The sequence below is a fragment of the Engraulis encrasicolus genome, chromosome 17, assembly GCF_034702125.1.
Source record: "Engraulis encrasicolus isolate BLACKSEA-1 chromosome 17, IST_EnEncr_1.0, whole genome shotgun sequence".
Classification (NCBI taxonomy): Eukaryota; Metazoa; Chordata; class Actinopteri; order Clupeiformes; family Engraulidae; genus Engraulis; species Engraulis encrasicolus.
Window position 1 is genome coordinate 18,287,038 of NC_085873.1, and position 14,889 is coordinate 18,301,926.

The 14,889-nt window shown below is 44.2% G+C and overlaps 1 protein-coding gene across 1 annotated transcript in view; it reads left to right on the forward strand.

Annotated features, from left to right (window-relative positions):
• Positions 1-14,889, forward strand: part of ccdc6b (coiled-coil domain containing 6b) — a 94,699-nt gene that overhangs the window by 20,704 nt on the left and 59,106 nt on the right. Inside the window, exons 3-4 of the mRNA XM_063221919.1 lie at positions 11,343-11,471; positions 12,313-12,416. Coding sequence (XP_063077989.1) covers positions 11,343-11,471; positions 12,313-12,416 — 233 coding nt within the window. The remainder of the gene's footprint in view (positions 1-11,342; positions 11,472-12,312; positions 12,417-14,889) is intronic.

Below are 14,889 nucleotides of genomic sequence, written 5' to 3' on the forward strand. Positions count from 1 at the left end.
GCATTTGTAAAAAGCAATTCGTCGCTGGGCATTGGAGGCAGAGTCTCCAAATACTTTCTCGAGGGCCTTGATGACTGTTTCACCATCCACCCGGCATCTGACAGGAGAGCTGCTTCTCTTCTGGCATCCCCATCCAGTGAACTCAGGACGAAGTCCACTTGCTGTTGGTTACTCAGTGGCTGTGCCCGTAGCATGGCTCTCGTCTGTGTTTCCCATTCTCTGAACTTCTGTCGCTCCCCAGCAAACCTCGGCACCCATGACACGCTGAAAAACCAAGGCATCATCAGTGGGGACATAGACGGAACATTACCCCCAACATTTCCCTGATTACTACTCTGTTGACCCGTGCCGGTGGGATCCTGCAAACTACGCCATTATTAGAAGTGTCAGAAGGGGTCGAACTCATGATTACAGTCCCAGGAGCACGAGTCAAACAAAGGTTTAAAAATGTATCAAAAGTTTAATAAAGTTACCAGAATAAAAATCGGACATAGAAAACTGGGCACCTTGAATGTTTCACAAAATTTCCAAATGCAAGGAATAAATAAATAACAATCTTACACACAAATACTACACCCCATGCGAGTTAGTAAGCACAGCAAAAATAGTATAAATAGGCAAACAGAATACTAAACTACTCACAGGCAAACTTCTGTATAAATAGTAAAATGCACACAATACTATATACTACTGTCACCAGATAAATAGGTTAGTTACAGATGATAATGTTTACAAAATGAATACAATCTTCACCATTCACAACTCAAAACAAAAAGGTAATAGAAAGGTTCTCTACGAGACAGTCACGGCGCGCAGCCAGTTCAGTCCTTTTCCGTGGTGAGAAGGGGCGTGGTTGACACGGGTTTCCCTCCAGGTGCGGGCTTGTGGAGTGACTTCACGGGGGATCCCGGAAACCGCTGGACCTCGGCAGATGACAGACCAGGAATTAGCAACAGGTCAAGTACGTGCAGAAAGCAATTTCAAGCACAAACACACACTGTTTGGAACTGGTACTTTCCTGCACAAAAGCTGTGGATTGCCATATGGGGAGGCTCCGCGGCGTGGACTCGGCAGCACTCCCGACAGGTTGTCCTCTGGTTACCCCTCGGCCTCGGCGTCGCGTTCGGTCCGGTGTCAGCTAAAGGAGAGACAGATCTTCAATAAACGTTTCTTGGGCGATCGCCAACGATGATCAGTAAGACGACGAGCGTACGAGAGGAATAATAACGTCACTTTCAGGAATACTTGCGTGCGTTGTATAGAATCGGTACAGCCAAGGGGGATCAGCAGCGGGCCCAGAAGTCCACGACGGTTGGGTAGCGAGGTCCACAGGTCAGGCGAAGAAGCCAGCGGTCGGTTCCCGGGATTGACAGTTCAGGTAACTTAAGTCTCTGTTCCATTTTTATGTCAGGTAGTGGTTCCGTGGATTAGATGATCAGGAGGTGTGGTAATTGTTCAGTTCATGAGAATCACCTGCAGCAGCTCCCCAAATGTAAACAAACACACATGCAGGGGGACAGCACAGCAAATCACGTTGGCAAACAAAAATAAACACACGTGCAGATTTCACAGCAATACATGCTCAAGGTGCCCAATACAACTTCACTGCAACATCAAGGTGCCCAAAACAAACAAAAACACTATGGCGATACTATAGCTGGGTCATCCCATCTGACATGTACTCACTCTAAATGCCCCCCGGGCTGCAACTGTTCACCAGGTGCCAGGTGTTAACAAGATTTATTCCTTTTTTTCCTGAAACAGGGGTCTGTGTCTGGCCTTCAGGTCTTGTAAACATTGTTCAGTGTTGACCTACTCAGCTAGGATTGCTGGCTTTTGAAGTGTTCCTTGTAGCAAATTCAGAAGAATTTTCTTGCTCCTGTTGTTCAAAAGTAAGACATCTGTTATGCTCTAGAATGAGTGGGCTGTTGTGCATTGTAAGTAATAGTTTTTGGACGGTGAAAGAAGCTTGCAAAGTGGTTTCATTTTGTCTTCATGTCAACAGAAAGGAGGAAGCCTTGAGCAGCAGTGCTGATGAAAGGCCAAGTGTTCATTTCGAGGCTTGTTATATTGCAGTTTACATCGTCAGACCACCTGTGCGGGTTGGAAGCCTCTATGTGTACAGTATGTGTGACTGGAGTAGGTTATGTTTTCCCTCTGTGGTGTAAGAATGCAGGCCTCTGCAATGTTATGCCTACACCCACACATGTCCCAACTGTTTATACACACACAGACACACACACAGACACACACACAGACACACACACACACACACACACACACACACACACACACACACACACACACACACACACACACACACACACACTGTGTGTGTGTGAGGTAAACACAGCCACACATGACAACGCAATGCAAAAATTGAATGCAGGAAAAACGATGGGGTGAACACACATTTACACTGTGTGTGTGTGTGTGTGTGTGTGTGTGTGTGTGTGTGTGTGTGTGTGTGTGTGTGTGTGTGTGTGTGTGTGTGTGTGTGTGTGTGTTGATTTATGTACGTCTGTGTGTACACATTCCCCTGGCACTGCATGCCAAGGCCACTGGCTCTCTGATGTGAGGGGAGATATGTACTGACAGCACAACAGCATTTGCAGGCTCCTCTTCTGAAAACACCTCCCTCAGACCGCTCCTCTCCTTTACTATCTACCATAACAAGAGACAATCTGCTTCCAGGCAGGATTAAAAGTTAAATTAATCACGGTCCCGAGTTATCCAATGCTTATGTGAGTCATTAGTAAGTGAACGATGGCTCTCGCGACCGCTTCCATGGTTCGCTGTCAGAAAACCCCTCATACAACTAGGGGTCGACCGATACAGTTTTTTAATGGCCGATGCGATGCCGATTTTATTTTCATCACCCTTGGCCAATACCCGATTTCCGATACCCAATATTTGGGGCTGATATGGGTTAAAAAAGTTCAAAAAATTACAAATATTCCAGGTCTCAAGTTAAAAATGAACATTTATTTAACATTATCATTTTGAGGTAGAACTTGTAACATTTAAACACCCACTCTAAAAATCAAGTAATACAAAAATCAAGTGTCTTGGTGCTTTTAAAAAACCTGAATAACATAAAATAATAAATATTGTGTATCGGCCAAAATCACATGTGTATCGGCCGATACCGATACACTTAAAAAACGCAAATATCGGCCGATAGGTCTATCCTTACATACAACTTTTCACAGCGTGGTGCGAAGGAGTGTCGTGGGTAGGGATGCACCGATACCACTTTTTTGAAAACCGATACAAGTACGAGTACATTAATGTGTTAACTTGCCGATACCGAGTACCGATACCGATACCTTTTACCACCAAAATACAATGAAAATAAATGCATGGCCTTGTTTTTTTCCACCTGTGATATTGTTATTCTCCATTTCCATGTAGATTTAAATGTTAGTAAATGTATGAGGTTGCACTTTTTTTCCATTATGCTTTCAAGTCCGAGATCTCAGAGATCTGAGCTATTCTAATGGGGGCAGACTTTGTTTACATTAATAACTTTCTTAACATAGGCCTACTCCAAATATTATCCCAAAAGGCGAAAAGGGAGAATGATAGCGAGCGCTCTGAGTCTTCTCTCCAGATAGAAGGGGTGCATCTGGTTAATCCTTTACAGGCTTCATAGATACTTGTTCAATCCAAAGCACTCTCCTTCGAGTCAAGGTCCGTTATGTTAAAAACCCTTTATTTTAACATGGGGTATACAACTTAAAAAACGCCGACCGGTTTCAGCCGTCTGGCCTTCGTCAGGGCGTGGTTAAAGCTCAGGTACCTGAGTGACACAGGTAAATAAACTCTTGGGGGTCACATGGGTATGGGGAGGTTCAAAGCATTCACATTCGGTTGTAATGAAATAAAGAAAATAAAGCAGATATATAAGTTTGACTTATGGTCTAGCATAACACATAAGCATATAATATTGTCTGAAGTCACATTTCAATCTAGGTAGTCAGATTATGAATAAGTATCAGCATATGGATCCCATAGGTGTGGGGGTATACACTGTTCCCACACTCTGTAAAGAGAAAAAAAGAGAAAAAAAAATATATATGCAGGAATTAGATATGTTAGTGGTGTGGCAGATAGTCTTACATTATTCTTCATATCCACTGTTCACACACTCTGTAAAAAACAATGAGGGAATTAAATAAGTTAGTGGTATGGCAGATAGTCTTACATCAATCATTATATGCCAAGTCAAAAAAACTTTATAGAAAAGGCCTAAAGTCTATTTCCTCATTTAAACCTGGGTAGTTGAGGGCATCCAGATTATGAATCCAGTAAGTCTCTCTTTGTAGTAGTTTGTTGAGTCTGTCCCCCCCTCTTGTTGGTTTTTCTATATGTTCAATTGCTTCTACTTTTAGGAGACTGTCATTCTTGTTGTGGTGGGTGGAGAAGTGGCGTGCCATTGGGTAGTCCTTGTTATTGGTCCTTATGGCATATTTGTGTTCCGCCACTCTATCCTTTAATCTTCTCTTTGTGCGTCCTATGTAAAAACAATTGCATGGGCAGGTGAGGCGGTACACTACAAAAGTGGTGTTGCAATTGATAAAGTGCTTGATTTTATGCACTCGATCTGTCTTTAAGTCTTTGAATTCTTTCTTTTGTAGGACATTTACACAGTGGTTACAAGCCGACTGTAGGCATTTGTATGTGCCCTTGGGGGGTTCTAGCCAGTTGTTTTCCTTCTTGGCCGGTAGGTAGCTGTGTGACAGCTTGTCTCTCAGACTGGGGGCTCTCTTGTAACAGAAGGTTGGCTGATCTTTAAATACATCCTGCAGGGCTGGGTCACTCCTAAGGATGTCCCAGTTGGACTTGACGATGCTCTTGATCTGATGGCTTTGAGTACTGTACTGCATTATGAATCTGGTGCTAGATGATGTCCGGTTCCTTTTCTTTGAGGGTTGAAGAAGCTGTGTACGATCCATTTCTGATGCCTTTTTTTGAGCTTTAGTTATGATAGAGTTCTTGTAGGACCTATTGAGGAAGCGTGTGCTCATAATTTCTGCCTGTGTGGTGAAGTCAGTGTCCTTGTCACATATTCTTCTTATTCTCTGAAATTGTCCGTATGGTATGTTGTTCTCAAGATGTTTTTGGTGAAATTAATCAAAGTGTAACAAGGAGTTTCGGTCTGTGGGTTTTCTGTATAATGTGGTATGAAGACTATTGTCAGTATCTCTATAGATGGTTAAATCCAGGAAGCTGATTTTCTCTTTGGAGTATTCTAGTGACAGCTTGATGTTCTCGTTGGTGTTGTTGATGTATTGGTAAAAGTCCTGTAAGTTATCTGAGCTACCCTTGAACAGAATCAGGATGTCATCTATGAACCTGGTGTACAGTTTTATGTGTTCAGTAAATGCATTTCTGGCACTGTTAAAAACATATTCGGATTCCCAGAGGCCTAGGTATAGGCATGCATATTCTGGGGCGAAGCTGGCTCCCATACTAGTGCCTTTGCATTGCCTATACAGCTGGTCTTGGAAAAGGAAGACGTTGTTCTTGAGCACCCACTCAGTCAGTTCCACCAGAAAGTCAGTAGGTGGCGTTGTCTCCTGTCTGTCTGACAGGTAGTGACTGACAGCTCTCAACCCCTCTGAGTGTTCGATGTTTGTATACAATGCTTCGACGTCCATAGTAACTAGAAAGTCCCAGTCCGTGTCCTGCAGTGCACTCAGTTTTTTCAGGACATCTGTGGTGTCTCGTACATATGACGGTAGTTCTAGTACGTATGGTTTTAGGAAGTAGTCAAGTAGTCAAGCTGCCATTCGCAGCCACTATGGGCCTGCCTTTCGGGTTATCTTTGGGCTCTTTATGGACTTTGGGAAGCATGTAAAATGCGGGGATTCTGGGGTGTTCACATTGTAAGAAGTTGTATTCTTTTTCGTCAATCCATCCTTTCTCTTTTGCGTTACCAAGTATTTCTGTCAATTCCCTCTTCATCTCTGTTAGGGGATTCCGGTCAAGTTTCGTGTAGAATGTATGATTCTGTAACTGGCGGTGCGCTTCTAAGACATATTTTTCATAATGCCACACTACACTACACACTACTTGCTCCACCCTTGTCCGCTCTTTTAATCAGTATATCCTTGTTGCACTCCAGTTCCCGCAATGCCGTGCGTTCTGACTGTGTTAGGTTGTTGTGCCAAGGAGTAGGAGGGTTGTCAAAGAGTTTGTGTACGTCAAAGTCTACTTTTTTAATAAATGCTTGTAAATTCGAGTTATTACTCAGGGGACAAAATGTAGATTTTGGTTTAAAAACTCTTCTGGGGATCTGTGTGGCTTGCGCAGGTACCTGAGTTTTAACCACGCCCTGACGAAAGCCAGACGGCTGAAACCGGTCGGCGTTTTTTAAGTTTGTATACCCCATGTTAAAATAAAGGGTTTTTAACACAACGGACCTTGACTCGAAGGAGAGTGCTTTGGATTGAACAAGTATCTATTATCCCAAAAGGTATCGCTGTTTGCTAGTTGTTGTCTGCTAATGTTGTATAACCTTTTGGATGTTATTGGGAATAAAACAATGTGTTTTTTTTAAATGTAAACAAATGTCTGTCCCCATTAAAATGACCAGGATCTCTGAAAAGGCTGAAGAAAAAAAGAAAAGTCCAGGGTAATGTGAGCATTACAACTGCATGTCGAAATTGGCAGAAGTTACCCTTTAAGTAACCCATTTTGCGCTAAAAAGGCTCATTTTCTTGCCTATAATGCCTCCCATAATGACATGTGTTTGTGAAGGGTATTGAAAGGCTTTCATTCGATACCGGTGCCAAACAGATACTTTTAAAACGGTGCTGGTTCCTAAATTGTACTTTTTTCGTTACTTTAAAAAAAAAAAAAGGTAGAGCAGATTTTGGAGAGAAACTACGACTTAATTCCAAAGGATAGCAAGAAATAACAAATAAATAAACTTTATCATTATATATACTGTATACATAAGCCTGTACTTCAAGAGTTGTGCGGTAACTTATATTTAGGATAATGAAGTCCTTCAAACTCAGTGTCCTTATTAAAATACAGAAGATAAAAGAAAGTTGGTATTTCATTTTAGAGTGTCGCAGAAATTAAGCTTTTACTTTTCTATGACGCCAGTCCCCCATGGAGGGCACTACTTGTCAGTTGTTGGGGTGAAGTTTAAAACTGCACGATCATGCATTTTTAATACAGCCTCAATGGTAGGACAACAGTGTTCTACTTTGGCGACATGAGTCAAATGATGGTGTACCTGTAGCCCATTTCCTGCACAGTGCACCTTTAAGGATACAGGGTTGAAATATACTTTTCTATAACAAATCCTGCCAGAAGTAATGATTCAGGGTAATGCAACAACCTTTCTTTTCTTGATTGATGACTGAAGCCATTTTATTATCAATGAATAGTTTATTATTTTTTAAAACATAATGAGAACACCATCTACCCAAATTACCCTCTTCAAAAGTAGCATGGCAAGCTCCACAACATGCACTCAAACAGTTCCCTCTCCATAACAAGAGACGCTCTGCGTCCTCTTAAGATATATCTTATTTAAAAGTATTCAAAGTACTTTAGGGTTGACATATCTATTTGACTCCCTCCCAATATAGACACCACAAAGCTTTAAGTAAGTCTCTGGCAAACATCCTTGTAGACTGGACCCTGTTTAGATTGTTCACCGTGAGTGTGCACTTGCTTATGGCAGCTCCTGGGAATCTATGCGATGGCCACGGCCCTAAAATGTTTACCTAACGTTTTAGTGTGCTATATGAAAGGAATTTAATCATGAAAGGGGTCCTGACATCCTCACCAAAGAAGGAAGAAACACGTTGAGTTGAAATGGGGCTACGTTTTGATGAAACAGAAATAGCTCAGCCAGACAGTTTACTAATGTGCGGAATTCTGTTTATGTTTTGATTTGATTTGGCACTTGTTGGAGTATCACTGCAGTGTTTTTGGATCCAGGCTGCAGTGAGTGTTGAAGTTAACTGAAGGGATCAACTCTTATACATTTCAGGAAGATTTCTGAGGTCTGGGAATTTCATTTAGGGCTGTTCCTGACAGGGGAAGGTGGGGAATTTGATAATTATGTGTGTGAAGTCAAGGATTATCAAGATGCATTTGTGGCGATTTAATTGCTAAAACCTGATGTGAATCTTGAGGTGAAAAGGTCAGTCTGTCAATCCATCTCGAAATCCAAGCATGTGATTCTCAAGTTCATGATTGGCCTATTTGTGCCTTATGACTTCAGTGTTTCCCACAGAAATTTTGGAAACTATAGGGGCAGTCTGGGTTTTTTTTGGGGGGGGGGTAGGCATTTCACACGGGCCAATAGGGGGGGGGGGCTTTTCATGCAGGCCAATTGGGGGGGGGGGGGGTGTTGTGTTAGGGTTTGGGGGGAGTTTGGAAATTCATGCGGCGTACATGCAAAACAATGACTACATCAGGCATGTCAAACTCAGGCCCGGGGGCCAAATTTGGCCCGCAGAGCCATTTTATTCGGCCCGCGAGATCATTTCAAATGTGTATTACAGTTGTCCCACATACACCATTAATATATAGCGTAACACGACTTGCACACGAAATTTGCTGTCAGGATGTGCAGACACATTTTAACTAACAAATATGATGAGAAAGAGTATATGTGAAATTTAAACATGAGTATAAAGTGCATGCATGCACTCTTTTTGTCCATTTAAAAATAATAATAATTGTTGTGTTCGGCCCGCGACTTCATCCCAGATTTTAATTTTGGCCCTCGGTCAATTTGAGTTTGACACCCCTGGCCTAAAGTATGACATTGGCTCATGGAGAATCTATAACCCTACATTTCATTTATGTTTTGAGAAATAACATAAGATTTTACCCATGACATGTCTTGTAGTACATTGTCATTTATATGAAAAAATGCATTACAGTGAATCATTTTTGTTTGCAACACACTTTTTATTCGTCCCTCATGCAGGGGTCTATGCAATGAAAAAAAACAAGATAGGAGCACAGATAAGAATTTAGGAGCACTGTGAAATTGTTAAAGCACACACTAAAGGGTCTAAGAGAGTAGGCTATGTCCTTTTCCCCACACACATAGGCGTACACATTCTACATGAGGGGTGCTGGTCACAGGGCCAGTTTTTCAAAATTCTTCCCAGTAAAAGGGCTGAACAACATATTACACATTTATGTCTATATTCACATTCCCTCCACATTAATTACCTCCGCCAGGAGGTTATGTGATCGCCCGAGTTTGTGTGTGTGTTCGTCACGCTGCTATTACACGGCCTGCCACAGGGTGCGCAAAGACCACTGAGCCGAGGAGGAGTCCTGAGCACCGAACATAGCGAATAAATATGCCACACGTGTGTGCCTGCACCTTCACGGCACGCAGCCACCGTGGCAGAGCATTTGAAGTAGCCTACTGTGAAATGCACTACCGCAGCCAAATGTGGTGTGCCATGAGACCAGCCCACCAGCCGCTTAGCTACGTAGAGTGTGTTTAGATACACCAGCAACAGAAGTAATTGACTTTGTATTGAGTAGCTGGCGACAGAAGAGACAAAAGCAATTTGGGCGACACTGCTGGTGAACTGGTGAGCTGCTGGTGAACTTTTACAACTGTGCCATCAGCAGTGTTCTGACCTATGGGGTTCCTAGTGTGGTTCTCCAGCTCCTCCAAAGCAGATCAGCAGGCACTCCAGCGTGTGTTGAAAACAGCAGGGAAGATCACTGGAATGTCTCTCCCAGAGATCAGTACCATCTACACCACGCGCTGTCTACGGAGAGTGCAGAACTTCTTGCGCGACAGCCACTATCCTGCCTATCACTTGTTCCAACTGCTACCCTCAGGTAGAAGCCGGACTAAAAGACTGGCTAACAGCTTTTACCACCAACACTTTTGAATTTGCAGGACTGCTGAGGAACATTGCTGCCTAAAATGTTATCCACCTATCCTTTGGACATTTCTGTGTGTGTGAGTGTGAGTGTGTGTGCCTGTTCTATAGGCATTGTATGCTATAGCCTATTTAGAGTCAGTAATGCATCTACAATCAAGGCTACTCCTGAAAAGCAGAGAGTTGACTTAGCAAGACATGAAAGCATTTGGCCAATACAACAGGGCCAGCCGAACCGCGTGCTCTCAAACGCGGAAGTTACTGCAACAAAATCCCTCCGGCACACCAGGGAGAGTGTCCACGGCGGGTGATGTTGGCTAGTTGTGTTTGGAATGATTTCTAGCCGACCAGTGTCAATGCAAACCGCCAGACAACGGTCTGTGTCGGGAGTCAGAGTTGGCTCCAATCTTTTTTGTTGTGAAACGGGCTTAATTAACCATCTAGTATCCACACAGTCACATGGAAATGCACCTGCACTCTGGAAACCTGGCATGTTTACTCCAACAGTTTGCAACTTTACTCTGAAGCGTGAGCGTGTGTGCATATCGGTGTTTGCACAGGTGTGTGTGTGTGTGTGTGTGTGTGTGTGTGTGTGTGTGTGTGTGTGTGTGTGTGTGTGTGTGTGTGTGTGTGTGTGTGTGTGTGTTAGAATGATTGCAGCACCAATGCAAGAAGGGCACACATCAGTAGCACTTGGGGAAATGAAACTGCTAGAAAACAGAAATACAGCTGTGAAGACCAAGAAAGGTGTTGTGAAGGGCAAGCATGTTTTCCCTCATTTCTAAATGTGAAATGCAGCCCCAACCGTAATGTGTGTCCATGATCTGTCTGTATTCACGCCTTGGGCTGCCAGTGTGTAATTTATTTATTTAAGAATCTGCAAGTGCCCCTCCACTGTGAAGTGTGTGTGTGTGTGCGTGTGTGCGTGTGTGCGTGCTCATCTCTATGTACCGAATCCAAGATTTGGTTTCGGATTTTGCCTTGTTGACGCGGTTCGGTTTCGGCCGAACCTTAGATCGCTGGGTTCATGACGAAGTGTGAAGAGTTGGAACATTTCAATCACCTTTGGATTAAATAATATAAACAGAATGTATTTAAATGTATTTTTATCTCTTTTTTTTTTTTTTTTTTTAGATTTAGTCTTTTTTTGGGGGGGGGGGGCATTGAGATTTGGGGGGGAAAGCAGCTCATCAATTAATCATAAGTCAATTGATAAATTAATGATTTAATGAATAATTTGCATCCCTAGTAGTCTGTATACACTGTGCGTAACTCCTTCCTCTTGTCTGTGTGTGTGTGTTTGTGGGTGTGTGTGGGTGTGTGGGCTGGGTGCGGGCGGGCGGCTGCGTGTGTGTGTGTGTTTCTGTGTGTTTCTGTGCGTGTGTGTGTGCGTGCGTGTGTGTGCGTTTGTGTGTGCGTGTGTGTGTGTGTGCGTGTGTGCTCCCTCCGCAGCTGCAGCATGAGAAGGCGGAGCTGGAGCAGCACCTGGAGCAGGAGCAGGAGTTCCAGGTCAACAAGCTGATGAAGAAGATCAAGAAGCTGGAGAACGACACCATCACCAAGCAGCTCACGCTCGAACAGGTAGCCCACCCCACCCCACCCCATCACCATCACCAAGCAGCTCACGCTCGAACAGGTAGCCCACCCCACCACCACCACCACCCCATCACCAAGCAGCTCACGCTCGAACAGGTAGCCCACCCCACCCCACCCCATCACCATCACCAAGCAGCTCACGCTCGAACAGGTAGCCCACCCCACCCCATCACCATCACCAAGCAGCTCACGCTCGAACAGGTAGCCCACCCCACCCCGCCCCACCCCATCACCATCACCAAGCAGCTCACGCTCGAACAGGTAGCCCACCCCACCCCATCACCAAGCAGCTCACGCTCGAACAGGTAGCCCACCCCACCCTACCCCACCCCATCACCAAGCAACTCACGCTCAAACAGGTAGCCCACCCCACCCCATCACCATCACCAAGCAGCTCACGCTCGAACAAGTAGCCCACCCAACCCCACCCCACCCCATCACCATCACCAAGCAGCTCACGCACGAACAGGTAGCTCAACCCACCCCACCCCACCCCACCCCATCACCATCACCAAGCAGCCAAGCAGCTCACGCTCAAACAGGTAGCCCACCCCACCCCATCACCATCACCAAGCAGCTCACGCTCGAACAAGTCTCCCACCCAACCCCACCCCACCCCATCACCAAGCAGCTCACGCTCAAACAGGTAGGTAGGTTTACGCCCGATTGAACACGGCTATTAGCCAATCAGAATGGAGAACCGGACCACACAATGTTAGATTTAGGCATACCAGATGTGCTTTTGTTCTCAATGTTGAGCCTTGGCCACATGGTCTCTGTTGTGCATCAAGTAAACGTCTGTGTGTGCTTGTGTGTGCGCGTGCAGCTACGGCGGGAGAAGATTGACCTGGAGAATACGTTGGAGCAGGAGCAGGAGGCTCTGGTCAACCGGCTCTGGAAGAGGATGGACAAGCTGGAGGCAGAGAAGAGGTGAGTCTTCTCTTCTGGATGGTCCGATGTCGCTGTTCATTTGGAATGAGTGAAAACTTTTCCTTTGCGTCGGCGCTATGGGGGGGCATTTGTAGGCAGTGCCCCCCCTAGTGGCCACTGGTGCCCCAGCACCCAACACAGGACAAAATATATATATAAAACATTTAAAACCATTGCATTATGACTGTTTAATTTTAATAACCCTTTTTAAATACACTTGCAAAGGAACATCTATAAAATTAAATTTGGGAAAAAATGTTTTTTGGTTTTGCTTGCATTTTAGTCATCTGGCACTAATGACATCGGCATGTGACAATCTGCGGGTAAAGCAAGCCGTTTGTCCTCAAAGGCACACCGTAGCATTGTGCACATCACCCATCCTACTAGAGCGAAATATCTCCCACAACAGTAAAATAATAATGATAATAATACAAATTGATTTGTTATAATGTCCTAATAGTTAAAATAACAAAAGTAACCCATCCATATACGACACATTTCTGGATGTGGGTATTGCAAAAATGTTATGATGGCATTGTCATCTAGTCTGCGGGAGGCGGAATGGGAGACAACAAGCAAAACAATGTTAGCAGTTTGCTAGCTGGGTTGGATATGCCAAACCGTGTGAATAATTGCGAGAAGCCCTGTAATCAAGACAGCATTTTAAGGTAAGGATATTTGATTATTAAATTTGCCCGCCGCGGCATGTTGACTTGGGTCTATTTGATTTTGCCTGGTGCGATTGTTGCTACTACTTAACCCCTCATGCTTTGAAGTTTGGCTAAGGATGGGTGCGCTTATACAGACGCAGACGTAGTAGCCCTATTCTTTTTTAAAAGATTTTGTGCACATTAAACTATGTGCCCGTGCTCATCACGTTTTGCGTTTACTTTCCTCTATGAAGAGTTAAAAAAAACTCCCTCAAGGCTATTTAAATGTCAAAACGACAGCGGAGTAGGCATGTTGTCAAGATGAGTTGTTTGAAAAATAGATCGGTTGCACAATGCATTTGTTTTACAGTAATGTTTCACTTATGCATTTCAGGTGTAAGCTTAACCTGCATCTAGTGAGAATGTTTTGTGACTACATAGCAATGGCTAGAGCTACATGTCTCAAAGATGAACAATTCATCACGAGTGATTTTGGCAACAGAACTCAGGGGTAGTGGGTTCCTGGATTTTGGTCTGTCTTGCGTCTGCGTGTTCACTTTGCCAGTCCGCCCAAGTGATAACGCTGTTTGCTATCCTAACGACGCATAGTTAAAAAAAAAAATCTAACGCTGTATTAATAGGCTACACGCTTTGGGGTTCGGCTTGTCTGACATTCTTTGAAATGTCCATCCTCGAGACGAGCCACTGTAGAATATTTCAGCGTCCATGCCACCTCCATTTAACCTGGGTCCGCTATTGGTATCAGTGACGCTAGTGAGGATGAGTGGGATAGTTTGACGACTCTTTGGAAGAAGGGATGTCTGCAAATGATGCACCATGCCGTGCCTATTTTCTGACTGTCTACTCTAGTGGTAGCTGTCCATGGTCCATATCATGTCCACGTCTGGCTTCATTATCTATTTCACAGGCTACCAGAAGGATCATCCCGGTGGGGTGATATTCTGTTGTTGAATGCATAATGTGAATTGTTGCTGTAAGCGGTAGCCTATTACAACGCAAGCTTTTGGATCTATATTTTGGAGTGTTGTAGTGAAAGGAACGCTGAAAAGCAGAGCTCAAAATCAAAAATCGTTTTCGTCCAAAATGCTCGTAGGCTATACTTGGGGTTATCAGCGTCCCCTATTGCTGTGAAATGTCTTGTTGTATCTTGACGGCCTTTAAAAGTACAGTATAATCCTGGACACATATCGCGTCTGTGCTGAATGTGGTGTCCACCTTGCACTTAACAATCTTGCTTGCAGACATATTGGTGTATTGGTAGGGAGGAGGAAGTGTTTTCCACAGTAGTAGCGCGATCAGCCTGTGCAGTAGGTATGTAGAACTAAACGTGACTGCCGCCAGTTCTATAGCCTAGGTGAACTTGACTCAAACTTGATAAATGGCAGTGCCCCACCGTTGTTTACCTACGCCCCACCAAGAGATGTGCGCTGGAGCCGACTCCTGTTATATGTTGCATTTTGCCCAAAAAAGTTCAAACATCCATGTCATGACCTACCTGCACTGACAAACTGGCAGGAAGATAAGAGGTGGTTCTTCCACAGTTTTAAATGTACATGTTAATTTTCCATGAGTGGACGAATCACAGATTAATGCAGTTTGACACTATTGAGAAATTCACGAAAGGGAGGGGCTTTTGTGATGGTTATGCACGTAGTCATGATGGTATGTGCTTCGGATGACCACCAGAGCTTCGCCATCACTGAGAATATATGTGATAACATTGTCAAAATGTGGCCTTCTATTCTGGGTTTGCATTCCTTCTGTGTCCCAGGCCCATGACATACTACATCCACAGGTCACAG